Raw genomic sequence first — 25729 nt, forward strand, 5'->3', positions numbered from 1 at the left:
GCACACACACATGATGTCATCTCCCCGTTGCACCTGAAGGTAAATAGCAGCAGATGTCATTGCTTTTAAAAAGGCACCTATTGGACAACACAGAGCAAACAAAGACTCACACACACATTGAGCTGTGGCCCCGTGGTAGCCTAATTTACTAACAATCCTTCCACTTTACTCCTGCTTGTTTGCATATAGTGTGAGATGCAAATGTCCCTCTAATGTGGGAAGCAGACTGCAGCCTCTCCCACCTGCCTGCCATGAACTGAACGTGCTACAGAAACTACCTGCAGCTCAAATACCTGGCAGGTACTTCACATATCCCTGTAAATGTCAACAGCAGCAGCAGAGAGACACCCCGGGCCATGCTGAGAGTATAGTGGCCTGGCGCCTGGGGGAGATGGGCAACATGCACGCAAATGTCATGGATAATAATCTGTAAATGAATGTGTTGCAGGGGAAATCGCTTCTCTCCATGGTGACTGCAGGGAAAACGGTTGCTTCTGGGCAAATATACAGGGCACGCTCTCTCTATATCTCCCTTATCTCACTCTGCTAGACACACACAGGCACACACGCACAAGAACACTCACACACTTTTATGTGTTGAGACGTTCTGTGACAAAACAGGTTATCAGCTCACAATCTCTTTGTTTTTCTTATCTTTACGGGACCTAATAATACCAGATGGCTCAAGATTGACTTTGAAATTGGACCTCTGCTCATGTCCACTAGGGGCCATCAAGTGGGCTTAGGTTTTGCTAGGGTGTTGAGGATGGAGGTGGTGGATGGCTGTGATCTCTGGACCTGAAGGATGCGTGTTCAATCCCAGTGGTGGACAATCTTTATATTGTTTGTTTTAACCCTATCTCAAACCTTAACCCTTACCTGAACCCCTTACCCGAACCCCTTACCTTAAACCTTAACTTAACTTAACCCTTGCCTTAACCTTTACCTTAAGCCTTGCCTTAACCATTCAGAATAAATGCCTAGACCTCATGTTATAACCCTATCCAAAAACCTAACCTTTAACCTAAACATGACCAAATACAAACAGTGTAGCTATTCCCTCCACAAGGCAATCAAACAAGCTAAGCGTCAGTATAGAGACAAAGTAGAGTCGCAATTCAACGGCTCAGACACGAGAGGTATGTGACAGGGTCTACAGTCAATTACGGATTACAAAAAGAAAACCAGCCCCATCGAGTACCCCGATGTCTTGCTCCCAGACAAACTAAACAACTTCTTTGCTCGCTTTGAGAAAAGTGTGCCACCGACACGGCCCGCTACCAAAAAGTGTGCCACCGACACGGCCCGCTACCAAAACCTGCGGGCTCTCCTTCACCACAGCCAACGTGAGTAAAACATTTGAAAGTGTTAACCCTTACAAGGCTGCCGACCCAGACGGCATCCCTAGCCGCGTCCTCAGTGCATGCGCAGAACAACTGGCTGGTGTGTTTACAGACATATTCAATCAATCTCTATCCCAGTCTGCTGTTCCCACATGCTTCAAGAGGGACACCATTGTTCCTGTTCCCAAGAAAGCTAAGGTAACTGAGCTAAACGACTATCGCCCCGTAGCACTCAGTTCCATCATCATGAAGTGCTTTGAGAGACAAGTCAAGGATCATATCACCTCCACCCTACCTGACACCCTAGACCCACTCCAATTTGCCCCAATAGGTCCACAGACGATGCAATCGCAATCACACTGCACACTGCCCTATCCCATCTGGACAAGAGGAATACCCATGTAAGAATGCTGTTCATTGACTACAGCTCAGCATTTAACACCATAGTACCCTCCAAACTCATCATTAAGCTTGAGACCCTTTTTGACGGGATGCCCCTAGGTGGTGAGGGTAGAAAACAACATCTCCACCCCGCTGATCCTCAACACAGGGGCCCCACAAGAGTGCGTTCTCAGTACTCTCCTGTACTCCCTGTTCACGCATGACTGCGTGGCCATGCACTCAATCATCAAGTTTGCAGACGACACTATACTGGTAGGCTTGATTACCAACAACGACGAGATGGCCTACAGGGAGGAGGTGAGGGCCCTCAGAGTGTGGTGTCAGGAAAATAACCTCACACTCAACAAAACAAAGGAGATTATAGTGGAAACAGTCAGGAAACAGCAGAAGGAGCACCCCCTTTCCACATTGACGAGACTGTAGTGGAGAAAGTGGAAAGTTTTAAGTTCCTCGGCGTACACATCACGGACAAACTGAAATGGTCCATCCACACAGACAGCGTGGTGAAGAAGGCGCAACAGAGCCTCTTCAACCTCATGAAGCTGAAGAAATTTGTCACCAAAAACACAAAACTTTTACCGAGGCATAACCGAGAGCATCCTGACGGGCTGTTTCACCGCCTGGTACGGCAGCTGCTCCGCCCACAACCGCAAGGCTCTTCAGAGGGTAGTGAGGTCTTCACAACGCATCACCAGGGGAAAACTACCTGCCCTCCAGGACACCTACACCACCCGATGTCACAGGAAGGCCAGAAAGATCATCAAGGACAACAACCACCCGAGCCACTGCCTGTTCACCCCGCTATCATCCAGAAGGCGAGGTCAGTACAGGTGCATCAAAGCTGGGACCGAGAGACTGAAAACAGCTTCTATCTCAAGGCCATCAGACTGTTAAACAGCAACCACTAACATTGAGTGGCTGCTGCCAACATACTGACTCAAATCTCTCAAATCTCTCTAAAAGCCATTTTATATAATGTTTACATACCCTACATTACTCATCTCACATGTATATACTGTACTCTACACCATCTACTGCATCTTGCCTCTGCCGTTCGGCCATCACTCATCCATATATTTTTATGTACATATTCTTATTCGTTCCTTTACACTTGTGTGTAAAAGGTAGTTGTTGTGAAATTGTTAGATTACTTGTTCAATATTACTGCGGAACTAGAAGCACAAGCATTTTGCTGCCCTGGCATTAACTTCTGCTAACCATGTGTATGTGACCAATACAATTTTATTTTATTTTGATTTGATAACCCTTAACTTTGACTTCCAAATGTGATGTTTTTTGCAGAAATTTTTAAATGTGATGTTTTGATAAAAGTGCAAAAATGTTGAATATTGTTGAATATTACACAACCCTGCTACACCACACAACAACCAACCTCTGTTATTACTGACAGACACTTCAGAATGTGTGTGTATGTGTGTGTGTACTGTACCTGTTTACAGCACTGTAAAAGCATGGCCGCCTTTAATGTTCTTTATTAAACAGTTTTCAACACAGGGTTAAGATCTCAAGAATCCCTGGCACACTGTCTCACTTGATCTGAGGAGAGATGGCAGTGTGTGTGTGTGTGTGACTTAGTGTGTGTTTGTGTCAGTTATGCTTCTGACGAGAGATGACGCTGATGCTGAAACCTGACAAAAACCACACATGACTTGCGTACTTGTGGCTGTGTCACACTGTGCTAATCTCTCTGTGAGTGGCTGTAAAACATGACACATTATAATACGCTGTCTTTCACCTGCTACACTGTTTACACAACAATGGGCTGGTTAACATTGTCACGGTAGAGGGTCTTCCTAGACACACAAACATGAGTACATGTATTCAAAGAAGCGAGCCGATGCACGCACGCAGACACCAACACGTCAGAGAATGAATAGATACACAATACAAAAACATATGTAGCTACATACATACAAGCAAATAAGCGAACACACGCACACACAGTCTTGTACAGCTAACCTTGTGTGGACACACAATTCAGTCCCATTGAAAATTGTATTTTCCCTAACCCAAAAACCTAACCTTAACCTTAAACCTAACCCTAGCTCCTAACCGTAAAGGTAACGCCAGCTCCTAACCCTAACCCTAAACATAATTTTAACCCTAACACTAACTCTATCCTTAGAAAAATAAAATCCATTAGAAAAATAATTTGAAGTCGCGGGGACTAACAAAATGTCCTCAGCTGGTCAATTTTTGTTTGTTTACTATTCTTGTGGTCCTCATAGTTAAACACACACACACACACACACACTCACACTCACACTCACACACACACACACACACACACACACACACACACACACACACACACACACACACACACACACACACACACACACACACACACACACACACACACACAGGACAAGGGAATGGACACGATTGTGCTTTATTGCTGTACAGGTATTTATGAAAAAAAGTATGATACAACACATATATAATATTTTGTTATTTTTTACACACAATGTGTGCAGGTAAAACATACTGTATGCAATTTCCAAAAAGGGTGGGAAGAGACAGGAAAACAACAACAACCATTACAACAAGGCAGTGATATGCCCATGTACTAAAATATACAGTGTCATTGGAATACTGTACATGGACTGTGAACAGCACAATGCCCATTCTACGCTGGTTGTAGCACCAGACATCTGATCTAGGAACATTATGATAAAGGGATATCTGACTATGAATGAAAAATGGCAGACATTGAGGATATGACACACATTGAGGATATTGTGTGTGTGTGTGTGTGTGTGTGTGTGTGTGTGTGTGTGTGTGTGTGTGTGTGTGTGTGTGTGTGTGTGTGTGTGTGTGTGTGTGTGAGGGGATATATACGTGTGTAGCTTGTACTGTATTTTAGGTTGCTGTGGTAGGGGAAACATCGAAAGGTGACAAGCACATTGAAGAAATGGCAGAGTGAAATGGCAGAGTGAAATGGCAGAATGAAATGGCAGTCGGAATTGACATCTGAATTGACATCTGAATTGACATCTGAATCGGCAGTGTGAAATTGTGTGCAGTGGTTCACAGTGTAAAGCTTAAAAGGATATTCACATTGTAAAGCGTTAACTCCCAAGCCCAGGAGGGCAATGATGAGTGGTCAGATCATGCAAGGAGACAAAGCACTAATATCCTGTCTAAAATGCCTTTCAACATTAGCCATACTTCTTCATCCTCCTAATGTTTTCATCACTTTAAGGCTGGTTTACAGTTGGTCCATCGACATGTCTGCAGACAGTCCCAGTGACGTAATGAACATTCTATTGTCATCCGACATCAAACTTGTAGTTGTCGTTCTGAAAAAGAATCAACTCAAAAAAGACAGGCTGCAAGACACCACAGCCCGATGCTCCAAAAAGCTGCTGTATTTTAACACTTATCAATCAATCAAATGTATTTATAAAGCCCCTTTTACATCAGCCAATGTCACAAAGTGCTGTACAGAAACCCAGCCTAAAACCCCAAACAGCAAGCAGTGCAGATGTAGAAGCACTCATCCATTTAGTACACGTTAATCTGACAAGCCAGGCAATTAAACGCTTTCTAAACAATGTTTTGGTTAGTTTCTATCTTATTTAAATAATGACCAGATCATAGCTGACAACATCTTAACTGCAGCACATTTCTTATTCATTATTACAGGAAAATAAAATCAACAAGACCATTATTTACAATTATTTACGAGCTAATTACAGAAAACAGCTTAATGTTTTGAGCGTGACGAAATAAAAGCAGGCATTCTACTGGAGAATTGTTGAACTTGTGCACTGTTTCGTTGCTGTCTCAGCAAGGTAAACATGTCAACAGACGCTGCGACGGGGTCAAAGTTGAACATGCTTCATCTGTCCCCGAAAAGGGAACCAACAATCTACAGACATTCCAGTATAAATGAAAAGTTGTTTTCACCAGCAACACTTGTCACATTCTAATTGTCTACAGACATGTCTTCAGACCAAGTTCAAACCAGCCTTTACAATTCATAGTAGTTTGGGATTAATAAACACATGAGGAACCCTGTTTAGTGGTGGACTTCAGCACATCGAAGTAAGAGTGCTACACCTTCCTATACCCAAAATAAATATTGATTTGATACTGCTATTGACTGGGACTGTCTCAATGTAATAGGTGTGTGTAAACTCTGTCCGATAGTCATATATACATGTAGAACACAGTTTTCTTTTTGTCATTTCTGGTCACAACTTGTAGACTTGTTTACGTGTTGCTGTGCATTTTGTTGCCAACCATACTTTGCTACCTGCCAACTTTACGGTTTTTACTTTTTAAATACCATTTATATTTTTAGTTTTTCCCTCGCTCGACTTTTTTCATTAAACTTTTTCACTCCGGACGCTTTATCTGGACATGGTTCGTCAGGACCTCCACCAGCCGAAGCTAATTAGTAACATTAACATGATGCCTTCTAATTGCAGTTGCTGTACTCATAATATACAGGAGAACGATCACCTTACGGCGAGGATAGCTGTGCTACAAGCCCAGCTTCAGACGCAATAGTTAGGCAGAGGGTCATTTCAGTGTAGAAAAGGATGAAACAGCGTCTGTGCCACCAGTAAGTACAGATAGTAGTATAAATCCCCTGGCACTGTCCCCGCAGCCAGACAACTTTCTCATGGCTTCTGGAAGGAAACGCTGTAGGAATGCTCAACCGGTGTCGCTAATTCAGCCGACATAAACTTTCAACCGGTTCTCCCCATTAAGCAGCGAGTCAGAGTCAGAGGCCAAGTCTTCTCTGGTCTCTACTCCTCCCGTTACCGGGTCTGAGATGCCGAAGCTTCCCACCATTAGCTCTGACAAATTGAAAACCCTAGTCATTGGCGACTCCATTACCCACAGTACTAAACTTAAAATGAATCATCCAGCAATCATACACTGTTTACCAGGGGGCAGGGCTACCAAAGTTAAGGCTAATCTGAAGATGGTGCTGGCTTAAGCTAAAACTGGCGAGTGTGGAGAGTATAGGGATATTGGTATCCACGTCGGCACGTCGTCACCAAGCGCAACACAGCTTCAGCGTGTAAATCAGCTAGAAAGATGTCGGCATCGAGTAACTGTCTCTGGCCCCCTCCCAGTTATCCCAGTTAGGGGGGAGTGATGAGCTCTACAGCAGGGTCTCACAACTCAATTGCTGGTTGGAAACTGTTTTCTGCCCCTCCCAAAAGATAGCCTGGCCTGTTGAGGAGTGACGGACTCCATCCTAGCTGGAGGTGTGCTCTCATCTTATCTACGAACATAGACAGGGCTCTAACTCCCCTAGCTCCACAATGAGATAGGGTGCAGGCCAGGCAGCAGGCTGTTAGCCAGTCTGACAGCTTAGTGGAGTCTGCCACTAGCACAGTCAGTGTAGTCAGCTCAGCTATCCCCATTGAGATCGTGTCTGTGCCTCGACCTGGGTTGGGCAAAACTAAACATGGCAGTGTTCGCCTTAGCAATCTCACTGGGATAAAGACCACCTCCATTCCTGCCATTATTGAAAGAGATTGTGATACCTCACATCTCAAAATAGGGCGACTTAATGTAAGATCCCTCACTTCCAAGGCAGTTATAGTCAATGAACTAATCACGGATAATAATCTTGATGTGGTTGGTCTGACTGAAACATGGCTTAAGCCTGATGAATTTACTGTGTTAAATGAGGCCTCACCTCCTGGTTACACTAGTGACCAACTCCCCGGCACATCCCGCTAGGCAGGGGTGTTGCTAACATTTATGATAGCAAAATTCAATTTACAAAAAACCCCAGACGTTTTCGTCTTTTGAGCTTCTAGTCATGAAATCTATGCAGCCTACTCAATCACTTTTTATAGCTACTGTTTACAGGCCTCCTGGGCCATATACAGCATTCCTCACAGAGTTCTCTGAATTCCTATCGGACCTTATAGTCATAGCAGATAATATTCTCATTTTGAGTGACTTTAATATTCACATGGAAAAGTCCACAGACCCACTCCAAAAGGCTTTCGGAGCCATCATCGACTCAGTGGGTTTGGTCCAACATGTCTCCGGACATACTCACTGCCACAGTCATATTCTGGACCTAATAAATATTGTGGATCTTGATGTTTTTCCTCATAATCCTGGACTATCAGACCACCATTTGATTACGTTTGCAATCGCAACAAATAATCTGCTCAGACCCCAACCAAGGATCATCAAAAGTTGTGCTATAAATTCTCGGACAACCCAAAGATTCCTAGATGCCCTTCCAGACTCCCTCCACCTACCCAAGGATGTCAGAGTACAAAAATCTGAATAACGACCTAGCTAAGGAACTAAATTTAACCTTGCGTAATACCCTAGATGCAGTAGCGCCCCTGAAAACAAAAAACATTTGTTATAAGAAACTAGCTCTCTGGTATACAGAAAATACCTGACCTCTTATCAAGCTTCTAGAAAATTGGAACGGAAATGGCGCTACACCAAACTGGAAGTCTTCCGACTAGCTTGGAAAGACAGTACCGTGCAGTATCGAAGAGCCCTCACTGCTGCTCGATCATCCTATTTTTCCAACTTAATTGAGGAAAATAAGAACAATCCAAAATCTATTTTTGATACTGTCGCAAAGCTAGAGAGGATGGCTTTCACTTTAGCAGTGATAAATTCATTAACTTCTTTGAGGAAACGATCATGGTCATTAGAAAGAAAATTACGGACTCCTCCTTAAATCTGCGTATTCCTCCAAAGCTCAGTTGTCCTGAGTCTGCACAACTCTGCCAGGACCTAGGATCAAGGGAGACACTCAAGGTTTTAGTACTATATCTCTTGACACATTTCTGAAAATAATCATGGCCTCTAAACCTTCAAGCTGCATACTGGACCCTATTCCAACTAAACAACTGAAAGAGCTGCTTCCTGTGCTTGGCCCTACTATGTTGAACATAATAAACGGCTCTTTATCCACCAGATGTGTAGCAAACTCACTAAAAGTGGCAGTAATAAAGCCTCTCTTGAAAAGTCAAACCTTGATCCAGAATATATAAAAAAAAACTAGCGGCCTATATCGAATCTCCCATTCCTCTCAAAAATATTTTAGAGAAAGCTGTTGCACAGGAACTCTTTGCCTTCCTGAAGACAAACAATGTATACAAAATGCTTCAGTCTGGTTTTAGACCCCATCATAGCACTGAACCTGCACTTGTGAAGGTGGTAAATTACCTATGAATGGCGTGAGACCGAGGCTCTGCATCTGTCCTTATTCTCCTAGACCTTAATGCTGCTTTTGATACCATCGATCACCACATTCTTTTGGAGAGATTGGAAATTGGTTTACACGGACAAGTTCTGGCCTGGTTTAGATCTTATCTGTCGGAAATATATATCAGTTTGTCTCTCTGGATGGTTTTTCCTCTGACATATCAACTGTAAATTTTAGTAGTTCCTCAAGGTTTCGTTTTAGGACCACTATTGTTTTCACTATATGTTTTACCTCTTGGTGATGTCAGTCAGAAACATAATGTTAACTGTCAGTACCATCCATACATTACACAGTCAGTAAAATGCAGAGCTTGGGTGTTCAGAAGGTTGCAGGGACGTACCCATATAGAGTCCTAGTGGACCTGGAGCACCTGCCTTTTTGCCCTCCTATGAAAAAAGTGCCCTTTTGATTAGTGGCGATTTTCTTTTATAACTAATTACTTTTATTCATTTATTCTGGTTTATTTTCTCTCTTGTAACTTTAAATGAAACAAATTGACTATCAATCTAGATCATTTCATAAACTCTTAAAAGAAAGATGAAAGTCCCATCCCCCACTCTTTGTCACATGCACAAACTAGCTACCCACAGGTGCCAGGTATGGAGTATGAAATGAATATCGGCAGTAGGTTACTTTGGAGTTGCTAGCATGTGTTGTCTCATGGTCAGGGATAGGTGTCTGCTAGAACCACGACTGGGGTGGGCTATATGAGCTGATCATCTCTAATGTAGGCTAGATGATTCAGCTATATAATGTAGGCTATGTTGTCAAAACAAGTGAACTAGTCTTTACTTGATTTCAAGTACTGAAATCCCTTTTTCATATTTGGTTCTATCGTTCTTAGCCTACAATGTGTGAGAAGGGACCGTCTGTTGCAGAAAATCACAGCTTATTTTATATTTTATATTCAAATAGAATTTGTCTACAGGAGCAGTAGAAGAGTGGAATTAGGGTTAATCTTTGTGGAGGCTGTGGGGTTGCTTTGAGCACCTGCCCCACCAAAGGTCAGGCATGGCCATGTCTGGTTAAGTGGCTCACTCCTAATCTGTGTCTGATGTTGTCTAGCTTCATTACTGTTTAAAATTGAGTGTTTCTTATCACACACACACACACACACACACACACACACACACACACACACACACACACACACACACACACACACACACACACACACACACACACACACACACACACACACACACACACACACACACACACACACACACACACACGGTGCGGTCAACGACCAAGATAGAGCTTGTGATGGCATTGCTAATTCCTATTAAAGGATCAATCAGATGTGTTGGAGGATGATCAGTGTACATGAGAAAACAATCAGAGCTACTTCCTGGGATTTACAGTCACATCAATCTTCTATGATCAAATGGCTTGCACAGACACACCCATCCAATTTACCATGGCCAGTGTTAGGTGCCCCTTACCACAGATCTAGGATCAGATTACCATTCTCTCAATCCTAACGATAACCATTAGGAGGATGTTGAAAATATTTGATCCTATAGCAGTGGTTAAAGGGAAATCTTTAGCTACTTTTTTATGATGTGGACACCACTCCACACATCAATATTGTGCAATTTAACATCCTAACAACAATCAGACAAATAAATGATGGAAACATCAGTCTTTCTCCACTGGAACAGTTTTACAATGGAGTCACAGGGAAACAAACAAACACACAAGATAAATACAGTATAAAGAAGTTTCATATCAATAGGCAATCATATGGCAAAAAAAGGTATTCACATTATAAAATAAACCTCTGCTCTTTGCCTCAGTCATTGCATGAAACTATCTTCCAAATCGACAATTTTCTCTTTCCATCTTTCCAATTCTGTGCTCTTCTGCTATAGTAAATAAAACATTTGGACATTAAATGGTCATGGCTAGATGGGATACAGCATTTTAGCTAACTCTAACCCTTTTCCTAACAACCTAATTCTCCTAACCTGCTGCGTACATTCTTCTAACCTGCTATGAAAAGTCTATTCTGACATATGCTGTAGCTCATCTAGTCAAAACCACATTAAACGTCAGCCATTATTTACAGGGAGGTTACCCTGGCAACGCCCTCTAACCCCTACAGCATCCTGGAGGCGTTGATGGGATATTATTGAGGTTGGGAGGGTAATGAGGAGACAGGGTGGGGGAATGAGGAGGTTGAGGGTAGCTTTACTTGAGAACTCAGTTGTGCTTGAGTTGCAGCCTTGAATTCTACAGAAACTTGTAGACTCCTAACATTGTTTTACATAAGATGTAACACATCAAACGATTATGGTGTGAATGGGACACTAATATGAAGAAAGTACTAATATGAAGAAACTACAGTTTATTTCTATGAGATGTTTGTAAAATAAATCTAGATAAGAAGTACATTGAGGGACTGCCAGAGATAGTTGTTTGTTGGTGATCTACACTGTTCCCTATTCAGTCTGTTTGTGTGCTTTACACATGAACTCATCAGTAAAATACATTATCTGTAGCTGAGTTTTGACTGGCCTCCTGTTATATGGTACTAAGGCCAGTAAAAACCTTACAGAACATTGATACATTCTGACCAATGGCGTTCTTTCTACATGAACTAGCTACTATCCCCATCGTTGTCAAAACAGCTTTGCTTTTGTGTTGTCTAGTCAGTAATACTTTTAGCGTGTTTTCTGGGATTAGTATCCATCACTGGGCCGGTGGGGGCAGTACATATTTGCACTCAGTATGGTGTTTGTTGTGGCTCTTCCATACAGTTTTGTGCTAAAGTGAAAGGCTGGTGGCTAGCATGGGGTGAAAGAAGTGCACCTTGGGGTCTCCTTGACCTCTGATCTATTGTTGCCAGGGTTACAGAAGCACCTGAAGCACCTAGTTGCCTGTGCGAGGCTAAAGCGGTAGCTGATACCTGAAGGAGTTCAGAGGACTAGACAGGAGTTTTACCTGCTCAGATCACATGATCTGGAAAACTTCCTGGTCCTAGAGATGATGACTGTTCTGAACACCAGACCAGTGAGATTCAACAGAGGATATGTACAGGGGGGTATACACATGCTCTGTTCTGCACATAGGCACAGATCTAGCCCAATGACGAGGCTCCCTCGCTGGGTTCTGAGCTGGAGGAGAGTCCCTGTTCACAGAACTTCTACAATCCCTGCTCTGTCACGCCAAGCCCCCTCCTATTATCAGATGAGGGAGCGAGAGAGAGAGAGAGAGAGAGAGAGACTGAGAGAGAGAGACAGAGAGAGAGACAGAGAGAGAGAGGAAGGAGGGACATGGATTGTGATTGCTGCTCTATTCCATTTCTCCCTCCTTTCTTTGTAAATGCTCTTGTCGGTTGGATTGTCTTATCTTATGCATTGTCTCACTCTCTGATGGACCTGTCCTTTGACCAATGGGGTGGCAGACCTGGGCAGGAGGGAGGGGCAGGAGGCAGGGTGTAGACAGGAGAGGATGTGTGAGGAGAGGAGTGGTCAGTCGGTCATCCTCCCACTATGGAGAGGACCTCCTATTGGCCCAGACCAGCGTAGTGTCCGGGTTTCGTAGTGTTCTGTTGGTGTCCCGTTGGGTCCTCCAGTCGGCCCGCCCCTCCCCCAGGTCAGCACCCGCGTTTCCCCCACACCAACGCAGATGTTGGATCACCTGGCAGAAGGAGAGGGGTGAATTATTATCAATCCTAGAGAAAGCAATAGGCAGACATCATAGAGCACAGTCCAGTCCAGTAGATATGGCCAGGGTGAGTAGGATCCAGAAACATGCTGAGTTGTGTGTAATGACAAGCAGTGGGGTAATGGTGGAGAATAGGGAAGACCAAAACAACTAATCTTATCTCAGATATCAATGGCTTTCTGAAAGACCTGGAGGAAAATCTATACATCATACAGAATCATATTCTCATCATGATCTGGCTGGAGCAAACCTCCATATCAGCTGAAGAGAAATAGGCCATCCAACCCTGATCCATCATTCTGAATGAGACATAACCATTGAGCTGATTCCCTCTCTGTTCCCTCTCAGTGTGCCAGTTTCCTTCCAGTCCCATTAGAACGGAGGCAGAGGATATTAAACCGTGGGAGGCGGGGGGACGCCCCATTTTGATTGAAATCTTTAAAGACATATCATTTCCATATCCTGTTCTGGACAGTCTATATATCAACGCCAACAGGGTGCAAGGTGTGTCTGTGTGTTTGTGTGTCTGCACGAGTGTGTGTGTGAGACGACAATGGGCTCTGACTGAATGGTGGCATGAGGCAGCAACCGGCAGGGCAACAGTGAGCACTGTTACGGTTCCGGTTTTGCAGGGATGTTGTGGATGGGGATGGGCGTAAGCACCTGCCTCTGGTTCAAAAGGGCCAGTCATGTAATATTTGGTGACCTTATTTGACCTTTTCTGCTGCTTTTGAGTTCGATTCCTGTTCGAATCCCTTAACCATTCGGAGTTAGTGCCTAAACTTAACCTTAAGCACCTTGAAATCTTACGTTTTAGAAACATTGATGAATGTCTAATTCTGACATGAGACTGTGAGAGCTGGTTGGAGGTGAAAGTGATTCCTGTCTTTGTGTTCTGTTAAGAGAGAGAGCCGAGGAGAGCATCAAGGCTAAATAAAACCAGAGGGACTCCGCAACATTTTACACACACTGCCAAGCATACAGTACAGCACTGACACACTCTAGGAATCCAGGAGACACACACACACACACGGACAGACAGACACAAGCACACACACACACACAGATTGATTGCCTGTACCAGCACAGTGCTCAGCGACCTAATCCATAATTTACACATCCCTGCCAGGCTATTCTGAGCCCTGACGCCAGGAACACTGGCTACTGAAACAGCAGACAGGCACCCTGTGTTCTACTGCCAAGCACGTGCACACGCACACGCACACGCACACACACACACACACACACACACACACACACACACACACACACACACACACACACACACACATACACACAAAGAGAGATGCATGAGAGAGACAGGAACACACAAACCGACTGACAATATGCTATCCCAGCCACGTTGCTCAAGATCCAAGTGGAAATTCGACTTCTGTCCAACGACCCAGGACGTTGGGAGATGACTTAATAAAACGGCCACTAGGGGCAACGGTGAGCGCTATTATCATCAAGTAGGCTTGGGTTTGCTGGGAGTTGTGGACAGGATGGAAGTAAGCCGCGAGTTTCGGCTCCGAGGGTGTTCAATTCCAGTGCTTGGCACACATTTTAGTTTTTACCTTATCCCTTATGTTAACCCTGACCTTGACCTTAACCCTTTCCTTAACCCTGACCTTAACCCTTACCTTAACCCTTGCCTTGATCTTAACCCTTTCCTTAACCCTGACCTTAACCCTGACCTTAACCCTTACCTTGACCTTAACCCTTTCCTTAACCCTGACCTTAACCCTGACCTTAACCCTTACCTTGACATTAACCCTTACGTTAACCCTTACCTTAACCCTTACCTTAACCCTGACCTTAACCCTTAACTTAACCCTGACCTTAACCCTGACCTTAACCCTTACCTTAACCCTGACCTTAACCCTTACCTTGACCTTAACCCTTTCCTTAACCCTTACCTTAACCCTGACCTTAACCCTGACCTTAACCCTAACCTTAACCCTAACCTTAACCCTTACCTTAACCCTGACCTTAACCCTGACCTTAACCCTTACCTTAACCCTGACCTTAACCCTTACCTTAACCCTGACCTTAACCCTGACCTTAACCCTGACCTTAACCATTCAGAATTAAAGCCTAAACTTAACCATCAAGTTGTTTCTTTTGGAACCCTAACCCTATCCTTAACACAACCATCTAAATTTGAAGTTAGAATATATTAGAATATGAAGTTAAATTGGTAAAACTGTAAGATCTGGGAGAAATGTAAGTCCTGTGTGACAGACTGTGATTCTATGACCTTCTCTACTCCATAGTGAATGACATCATCCCCATTTGGTAGTATGGTGTTGTGGTAGTCATTGTAAAGATGAGGTCATTCTTTTACCCCAACACACAGCCTTGTAAACAACCAACACAGAAAGACAGCTCATTCACACTCTATTGATAGAAAATTAAGTCACTTTGTTGTTGCGAAATCAAATAAGAAAAAGATCAATGGCCACAACTGGCAAGCATACATTCAAACACACACGCATACACTCAGAGATGTGTGTTTGTGTTTTAGGGCATGAGTTAGAGAAGGAGGTGTGTGTGTATAGTCAGGTGGAAAGATGAGTTAGAGAACCACTAAGACTCTTCTAGAGCTGGCCGTCCAGCCAAACTGAGCTATAGGGGGAGAAGTGTTTTGGTCAGGGATGTGACCAAGAACCTGGTGGTCACTCTGACAGAGCTCCAGAGTTGCTCTGTGAAGATGGGAGAACCTTCTAGAAAGACAACCATCTCTGCAGCACTCTACCAATCAGGCCTTTATGGTAAATGGAAGCCACTCCTCAGTATAAGACAAATGACAGCCTGCTAGGAGTTTGCCAAAAGGACTCTCAGACCATGAGAAACAAGATTATCTGGTGTGAGGAAGTCAAGATTGAACTATTTGGCCTGAATGTGTCATGTTTGTTTAACACTTTTTTGGTTACTACATGATTCAATATGTGTTGTTTCAGAGTTTTGATCTCTTCACTATTATCCTACAATGTAGAAAATAGTAAAATAAAGAAAGATCTTTGAATAAGTAAGTGTCCCCAAACTTTTGACTGGTACTGTATATAAATTATATACAAATATTTTTTAAATATATTTTCCTTTATTATTTTCTAATAGCCCTACCACCTTTCCCCTAATTGGAGTAAACTAATGAACAACAACACTTAGGCTTCTACTTCCATCTTATCAATATTATATACATTTGACAGACACAATGGATTTGACAATAGGTACATTTAGTTTGTTTTCACTCCTATCCTTCAGCTACCCTCAACCCCTCCAGATATTTTTGAAGACCATCCTGTTAATTTCTATTTGCCATATAATTTTAGCTGTGCTGTTTCAAAAAACTTCTGATCCTATATACATTTTACGGACACAGTATATTTTACATTAGTTATCTTGTTGTTATTAGTCCCACTCTTCAGCTCCATCTATCTATTAACATCATCCATATTGGATTTCTATTTGCCATATATTTTTCAACTGTGCTGTGATGTTTCACAAAAGTTCTGAACCTTTCATTTCTCATAGTTTCTACAGATTGTAAATGAAAGATAACATTTTGCTGTAAGTATTATTATATTATTGATCGATTGACTATGACTTTTCAGATCGCCCAGTAGTGCTATCTCCAGGTAAATGTTGCAATTCTTCAGCAGTTTCTGGACTTGAGACCAAAAACAAGCTACATATGGACAATACCAAAACAAATTATCTAATGATTCTGTCTCTTCGCAGCAAAATTTGCAGAGCTGGAATGGCTGTATCCCGCATATATATAACATTCTATTTTTTGCAAGAATTGTGTAAAATTATTTAGAATTTTTAATAATAAGGTTTTGAATCTGGAGTCATTTTGCGTATCAGTTCATAAACCATTTGCCATGGAATTGGTACGTCAAATCTCTTCCCAACTATTTCGCAATCTATATGGCACAGCTGTACATTTTCTGGTCCTTAAATTAAACTGGTATTCTTTTTTATTTATCACAATTTTCTTTAACCAATTTTGGGCCCAGAGACAAGTTCTTTACTTTTTCCCCGTTCCATTTTTGGGGGCAGACTTGGCTCTCAGCTTCCCTGTCGGATGTGCTTGGATGAGAGATGCCCTTGGAGCTTGTGCTTGGACCACACACACAAATGCACGAATGCACAAAACACACCTGACTCTTATTATTGTTGCTAAATACTGCACAATTTACCCCTTTCCAAAAACACATGCAAGCAGCCGTGCATGTTTTTTTGTTTCTTTGTCTGTGCACAAGTGTTTATACTCTGAGTCCATTCACCCTGACCTGTGCCAAGAGACAGTGTATACATCAATATGGTGATAGTATAATAATGTTATGGTAATAAGATGATCATCTGGGCTGAACAGTGGTAATTCACAGCTGTCAATCAAAGGTCAGGGGTGACCACCTCCCACTGGGGTCAGACACTGGGGGAGCAGAACAGGGGGAAATCAGAAAGAACAACGTAGACCAGTACACATCAACATACCCTGGGTTTTAGAACACTGAAAGGGTATGGTGAAGAGAGACAAATAGGGGCAGCAGGTAGCCAAGTGGTTAGAGCGCTGGGCCAGTAACCAAAAGGTTGCTGGATCGAATCCCTGAGACTGACAAGGTAAAAATCTGTCATTCTACCCCTGTACAAGGCAGTTAACACACTGTTGCCTGGTAGACTGTTTTTTCTTTACTGACTTGCCTAGTTAAATAAATAAAAAACGTTTGAACAGTGTTTTTTAAACATTAACCAAACCGTTTAATATGTGCTTGTGTCTGTATTTGGTATAGCCTATGTATGTCTATTATGCTGTTAAATGTTCAAAGCACATCCGGCTGAGACAAAATAATAGACTATGGCTATGATGTGTTTGGATGAGAATTTAGTCCACAGTCGGGACATGTACCTACGCACACATACGCAGACTGTGCGTCCTAGAGCAATAACCATAGTAACAGAAACAACAAACGAGAGAGAGAGAGAGAGAGAGAGAGAGAGAGAGAGAGAGAGAGAGAGAGAGAGAGAGAGAGAGAGAGAGAGAGAGAGAGAGAGAAGAGAGAGAGAGAGAGAGAGAGAGAGAGAGAGAGAGAGAGAGAGAGAGAGAGAGAATGAGTGACCTCTAATGACCTGGACGTGTGGCCTTCCTGTTCCACATGCAGGGCTTAGGGCAGTGATTCCACCACTTACGGTCAGGACGCCAGGTCCCCTGAAATTGAAATGGGGTCCCATGAGAAGATCTGTAATCTTATCAAACAAATTAGGAACTGTTATCTCATTTAAAAAGGGAATAGAAAACAACTTTTTAGTGTCAACTAAAGAGCTATTACACTATTAGAATGAGCGTTCATGTCATTATGTGTAGGGGCAGCCTGCAAGACCTACCATTTTGTGAATATGAACACACTAGGGGGTATAATTTTTCAAAGTGGGGTCCCCAGTATTTTCAATTGTAAATGTATGGTCATGTGCAGTAAAGGTTTGGGAACCTCAGGCTTAGGGAACCCAGCGGGACGGACACACACAACATGCTTCAATTCTGAGAAAGCTCTGCGTACAACAGGACAACCATACTGGGCATGCATACAGACATGGACACACACACACAAACACACATCACAAACACATACTCATGTAAGACTGGGATTATCCTGAGTTGATGTGGTTGGACAAACTCTGATGCCTCTCAGTCTCGCCTTATCCTCTCCATCCCTCTTTCAATCATTCTCTCTTCATCCCTCCTTTCCTCCTTTCTGTCCCTTTCCATTCTTTATTGTGAAACAGCCCCAAGTCAGACATTCCAGCCATCGTTCAAAGAGCCCGCTGGTTCTAACAAAAGCACGCACGCACACACGCACGCACACAGGCTGCGAGAATTGGCAACAACATCTCCTCCACACTGACTCTTAACACAGGGGCCTCCCAGGGGTGTGTCCTCAGTCCTCTGCTGTTCACCCACTGCGTGGCTTTGCACCACACCAACTCCATCATCAAGTTTGCTGAAGACACCAAACTTGTAACCAACAACGGCGAGTCATTGTATAGGGAGGAGGTAAGTGAACTGGCATACCTCCTAAGGCGGCTGAAGAAATCCGGCATGCCACCCCGGGACGTATCCAAATACTACTGCTGCACCATAGAGAGCATCCTGACCGGTTGCATCACGGCCTGGTATGGAAATGGCTCCATCCATGACCGCAAGGCCCTCCAGCGGAGGGTGAATATGGCCCAGTACAGTACATCACTGGGACTGTGCTCCCAACAGTCCAGAACATCTACTTGAAACAGTGCCTGGGAAGGCCTGCAGCATCGTCAAGGACCAACATCCCAGGCACGAACTGTCTATAACCTTACTGTCGGGCAGGCAGTATCGGAGAATGAGGTCTGTGCCAACAGGCTCAGAGACAATTTCTACCTACAGGCCATCAGACTGCTGAACACTTGAACTTGACTGACCATCTTCTGATTCTCAACAAGTTTGCGCACACACGCACACACACGCGCACGCGCACACACACACACACACACACACACACACACACACACACACACACACACACACACACACACACACACACACACACACACACACACACACACACACACACACACACACACACACACACACACACACACCTGTTGCTACCAGACTTATTATGATTGCTAAATACTCCACAATTTAAACAATTGCCCCTCAACCCCCTCTTCCCCAAAACATGTGTAAATATTGGACTATAAATTGTGCCTTCCTGTATTATACTTATGCTAAAATGTTTATTCTATTGAGCCATTTACTTTATGTTCATATTCTTATATTTTATTACTGTATTTACATTTTCGACAACGAACCTGCAAGTAAGCATTTCATTGGACGGTGTATACCATGTGTATCCTGTACATACCACTAATAAAACCTGAAACTTTAAAACACTCACAAACACACTACCCATTCCAGTACTGATCACTTCTGATCTGCTAATCCTACATAAACACTGTTTGGAATGTGACTGATATAGAGGGGTTCTGGGTCACAGAGTCTTCCCAGCACTTCAATCCACTAATCATAATGGAGCTGGGACCGGGTTCTATCCAGAGGCTTGATTCGATAGGGGACGGAGAATGACGTCACTTCAAAGTCCCTATTGAGTTTTCCCTACCAGTTAACTTATCATAAGAAAAATGATAAGTTCCCAAGTTTTGAAATGAAGGGCTTTTTCAGGGCAATGCTGAATGCGTCTTTCGTTGTGTTGTTATAGGAGGAGAGGGACAACAGGTGCACAGGGATATCCACAGGGATATAGGAGTTACTTTAATCTAGAACTATGGAACTGCGTACTATCTCTGGTACATTTTTATGTTGAATGGAGATGGATGATTTCATGATCCTGGGAACAATGCTAGGTTGTCTTCTGAGATAGAGTTTATCAATTCTTAACCCTGACGTATTTTTCCAAAGTCGCCCTACATCTGTCGTTGCGCTCATTTGCATCATCAAACTATTTTTTTCTTTCATATCCTGATACAGAAATCAAGGGTTTTTGAAGAGACCGGGAAATACAGGTCCAGGATCTCCATTACACATTCAGTTATATTGCAATTAGAAGTCATTTTTTAGAATGAAATAATCTACGCAGATCCCTTCAACAATTGTTTTAATCATTGTCAAAGATACACATTAACATAAGATATAAGAAAATTAAGCTGTTGATGAATACCACACAGAGAGAAAGGGGGATGGGCGCCATGGTTACAGGATAGACACAGTTGAAGTCGGAAGTTTACATACATTTAGGTTGGCGTCATTAAAACTCATTTTTCAACCACTCCACAAATTTCTTGTGAACAAACTATAGTTTTGGCAAGTCGGTTAGGACATCTACTTTGTGCATGACACAAGGAATTATTCCAAGAATTGTTTACAGACAGACAATTTCACTTATAATTCACTGTATCACAATTCCAGTGGGTCAGAAGTTTACATACACTAAGTAGACTGTGCCTTTAAACAGCTTGGAAAATTCCAGAAAATGATATCATGGCTTTAGAAGCTTCTGATAATTGACATCATTTGGAGGTGTACCTGTGGATGTATTTCAAGGCCTACCTTCAAACTTAGTTTCTCGTTTGCTTGACATCATGGGAAAATCAAAAGAAATAAGCCAAGACCTAAGAAAAAAATTGTAGACCTCCACAAGTCTGCTTCATCCTTGGGAGCAATTTCCAAACGCCTGAAGGTACCATGTTCCTCTGTACAAACAATAGTACGCAAGTATAAACACCATGGGACCACGCAGCCGTCATACCACTCGCGTTCTGTCTCCTGGAGATTAACGTACTTTGGTGCGAAAAAAATAGAGAAAAATAGCAAAGGACCTTGTGAAGATGCTGGAGAAAACAGGTACAAAAAAGTATCTATATCCACAGTAAAACAAGTCCTATATCGACATAACCTGAAAGGCCGCTCAGCAAGGAAGCAGCCACTGTTCCAAAACAGCCATAAAAAAGCCAGACTACGGTTTGCAACTGCACATGAAGAAATGTCCTCTGGTCTGATGAAACAAAAATAGAACTGTTTGGCCATAATGACCATCGTTATGTTTGGAGGAAGAAAGGGGAGGATTGAAGCCGAAGAACACCATCCCAACTGTGAAGCACAGGGGTGGCAGCATCATGTTGTGGGGGTCCTTTGCTGCAGGAGGGACTGGTGCACTTCACAAAATAGATGGCATCATGAGGGAGGAAAATTATGTGGATATACTCACTAAGCAACATCTCAAGACATCAGTCTTGAAAGCTTGGTCGCAAATGGGTCTTCCAAATGGACAATGACCCCAACCATACTTCCAAAGTTGTGGCAAAATAGCTGAAGGACAACACAGTAAAGGTATAGGAGTGGTCATCACAAAGCCCTGACCTCAAACCTATAGAAAATTTGTGGGCAGGACTGAAAAAGCGTGTGCGAGCAAGGAGGCCTACAAACCTGACTCAGTTACACCAGCTCTGTTAGGAGGAATGGGCCAAAATTCACCCAACTTATTGTGGGAAACTTGTGGGAAGGCGACCCGAAACGGTTGACCCAAGTTAAACAATTTAAAGGCAATGCTACCAAATACTAATTGAGTGTATGTAAACTTCTGACCCACAGTTCAAGAAGAGGGGTCAATGTAATAGTCTGGAGGACATTTGATTAATTGTTCAGCAGTCTTATGGCTTGTCAGTAGAAGCTGTTAAGGAGCCTATTGGTCCTAGACTTGGCGCTCCGGTACCGCTTGCCGTGCGGTAGCAGAGAAAACAGTCTATGACTTGGGTGACTTGGGCTTTCCTCTGACACTGCCTATTATATAGGTCCTGGATGGCAGGAAACTTGGCCCCAGTGATGTACTGGGCCGTACACACTAGCCTCTGTAGTGACTTACGGTCAGATTCTGGGCAGTTGCCATACCAGACGGTGATGCATCCGGTCAGGATGCTCTTCGATGGTGCAGCTGTATAAATTTTTGAGGATCTGGGGACCCATGACAAATCTTTTCAGTCTCCTGAGGTGGAAAATGTTTTGTTGTGCCCTCTTCACAACTATCTTGGTGTGTTTGGACCATGATAGATTGTTGGTGATGTGGACACCATCCCGCTCCACTACAGCCCCGTTGATGTTAATAGGGGCCTGTTCGGCCCGCCTTTCCTGTAGTCCCCGATCGGGTTCTTTGTCTTGCTCACATTGAGGGAGATGTTGTTGTCCTGGCACCACACTGCCAGTCCTCTGACCTCCTCCCTATAGTCTCATTGTTGTCAGTGGTCAGGCCTACCACTGTTGTGTTGTCAGCAAACTTAATAATGGTGTTGGAGTCGTGTTTGGCCACGCAGTTGTTGGTGAACAGAGAGTACAGGAGGGGACTAAGTACATACCCCTGAGGGGCCCCAGTGTTGAGGATCAGCATGGCAGACGTGTTGTTGCCTACCCTTACCACCTGGGGGCGGCCCGTCAGGAAGTCCAGGATCCAGTTTCAGACGGAGGTGTTTAGTCCCAAGATCCTTAGCTTAGCGATGAGCTTCGTGGGCACTATGGTGTTGAAAGCTGAGCTGTAGTCAATGAACAGTATTCTCACATAGGTGTTCCTTTTGTCCAAGTGGGAAAGGGCAGTGTGAAATGCGATTGAGATTGCGTCATCTGTGGATCTGTTGGGGCGGTATATGAATTGGAGTCTAGGGTATACGGGAGGATGCTGTTAATGTGAGCCATGGCCAGCCTTTCAAAGCACTTCATGGCTACTGATGTGAGTGCTACGGGGAGGTAATCATTTAGACAGGTTACCTTCTCTTCCTTGGGCACAGGGACTGTAGGGACTGTCCTGTAGCGTAGCATCCACGTCATCTGAGTGGAGAAAAAACTGCATCTGTCTTTCGTTTGAGAATATTACTGACATGGAGAAGAATTTACACCCACCTTTAGCACACTTTTGTGAATGAGTGTGTGTGTGTGCTTGTGTGTGTCTGTGTGTTGTGTGTGTGTGTTACATTCTCCAAACATGCTATTAACCTTCTCCAAACATGCGATTAACGTTCTTCAAATATGCGATTAACGTTCTCCAAAAATGTCCGTCTTTGAGTGGGGCCTGTCCAGATATTTACTGAGGTGGTGATTATGTGGACGCAGAGCCCACTTTTTCTCGCTCCCTAGGCTACTTATACAAGGGTTAGCCAAGGGGTCACTTCAATGATCCATACAGCATATTGGTTTGCACACTTAGATGGTTAAAACCTGTTTGGGATAGGGGGCAGCATTTTCACGTTCTGAAAAGCTTGCCCAGAGTAAACCTACTGCTACTCAGGCCCAGAAGCTAATATATGCATATTATTAGTGGTATTTGATAGAAACCACTCTGACATTTCTAAAACTGTTTGAATGATGCCTGTGAGTATAACAGAACTCATATGGCAGGCGAAAACCTGAGAAAAATCCAACCAGGAAGTGGGGAAATCTGAGATTTTTAGTTTTTCAACTCATTGCCTATCGAATATACAGTGTCTATGGGGTCATATTGCACTTCCTATGGCTTCCGCTAGATGTCAACAGTCTTTAGAACGTTGCTTGGGGCTTCTACTGTGAAGTGGGGGCAAATGAGAGCTGATTCAACCAGAGGCCTGCCAGAGTGCCAGGAGCTGATCATGCACGCACACGAGAGAGCAAACTGCGTTCCATTGCAATTCTAAAGACAACGTAATTCTCCGGTTGGAACATTATTGAAGATCTATGTTAAAAACATCCTTAAGATTGATTCTATACTTCATTTGACATGTTTCTACGAACTGTAATATGACTTTTTGAACTTTTCGTCTGAAATTTCGCCTGGACTTGCCCGCGACTTGTGAGTTTGGATTTGTTTACCAAACGCGCTAACAAATGGAGGTATTTGGGCATAAATTATAGACTTTATCGAACAAAACATACATGTATTGTGTAACATGAAGTCCTATGAGTGCCATATGATGAAGATCATCAAAGGTTAGTGATTAATTCTATCTCTATTTCTGCTTTGTGTGACTCCAATCTTTGGCTGGAAAATGGCTGTGTGTGTTTTTGTGACTAGGCTCTGACCTAACGTAATCATGTGGGTTGCTTTTGCTCTAAAGCCTTTTTGAAATTGGACACGATGGGTAGATTAACAAGAAGTTTACCTTTAACTTGGTGTATTGCACTTGTGAATGTATGAAAGTTACATATTTCTAAAAAATATTTTCAGTGGAATGTTGTCGAGCGGAACCGCTAGCTGTAAGACGTTTTAACTCTCCAACTCTCACTGAGCTGCTCTATAGGATAGAACCACTCACTGACATGCTACCTCATGTAAACTTTCCTTAACGTTTGGTATTTATCTCCACCTCACCAACTCTGAGTATTTATACCATTAACTCTCTCACTGTCCTGATTTTCCCTATAAACTTTAGTCACTACGGACCATTTCTATGCACACTTCTCTACTCTGCATGTGTGACCTTCACTACCTAACTCATCTTCCCACCTGACTATACACACTTCCTTCTCCAATTCATGCCCTAAAACATAACTTATAACATCCTCCATAGTTATTTTGTGGAATGAACAATACAGTAATTGGTTTAGCTTTCCCTCCTATAGGCTTGGTGGAGGTTTGCGTAAACCTGTACAATCCTGTCAGCTCAACATAAGTGACTGAGGGTTAGGGGTTTAACTGGGGATCACTACCCCCCCCCCCAGCTCAGTGGTGTCAAACTCATTCCATGGAGGTTCTAGAGTCTGCTGGCTTTTCAATTTTCCTTTTAATTAAGACGTAGACAACCAGGTGAGGGAGTTTCTTACTAACCAGTGAACTTAATTCATCAATTAAGTCCAAGGGAGGAGCAAACACCTGCAAACACTCGGCCCTCCGTGGAATGAGTTTGACACATAACCTAGCTGAATGTCAGACCAGAGAGTCAAGCTCAGAGTCAAACCCAGAACTGCAGTTTCATTTTTGAGCAATGAGTGGAACAGAGTAGGATGAGGTTGCCCCTTATACTCGCATATCCCCTCCTAATGGTTAAGGTTAGGGTTACTGGGATGATAATCTGATCCTAGATCTGTGGTTCCGTCAACTTTACTTGGGAGCAGGGTGACAGGATACAAGAAGGATACAACAGGAAGAGGAAGTGCTCAAAGGAGAGGAAGGGAGAGCAGCGAGGTCGGGTACGATACGGATGACGACACTCACCTCGTCCCTAAACATGAGGGGTGCTCCCAGCACCCCCCTGCCTTAGAGCGCAGCCCCTGCACCGAAGGGGGAGAAGTTGAGATGACCCCTCTGGAAGAAGATAAAGAGAGGGAGAGAAAGAGAGAGAGATACACAAATACACTCCAGAGTCAATGGGGTCAAAGACCCATTAAGGACATACAGTTTGAGCAATAAGCACTGTATGAAACCTGACATATGCTGAATGCATACCGTATTCTTTGAATATTAAATGTCGGTGCCATGGAATGCTTCAGTGGATTCTGGAGCCTAAAATATGCCATCGCTGGCACAGTCAAACAAAAGGGAATGCCTTCTCCACA

General features: G+C 43.4%; 1 protein-coding gene across 1 annotated transcript in view; it reads right to left on the minus strand.

Moving 5' to 3' along the window:
• Positions 1–4142: 4142 nt before the first annotated feature.
• LOC135519092 (unconventional myosin-XVI-like) overlaps positions 4143–25729 on the minus strand; it is a 290319-nt gene continuing 268732 nt past the window's right edge. The window contains 2 exon segments of the mRNA XM_064944150.1: positions 4143–12627; positions 25389–25478. Coding sequence (XP_064800222.1) covers positions 25431–25478 — 48 coding nt within the window. The 3' untranslated portion in view covers positions 4143–12627; positions 25389–25430.

Source organism: Oncorhynchus masou, chromosome 29 (assembly GCF_036934945.1).
Source record: "Oncorhynchus masou masou isolate Uvic2021 chromosome 29, UVic_Omas_1.1, whole genome shotgun sequence".
NCBI lineage: Eukaryota > Metazoa > Chordata > Actinopteri > Salmoniformes > Salmonidae > Oncorhynchus > Oncorhynchus masou.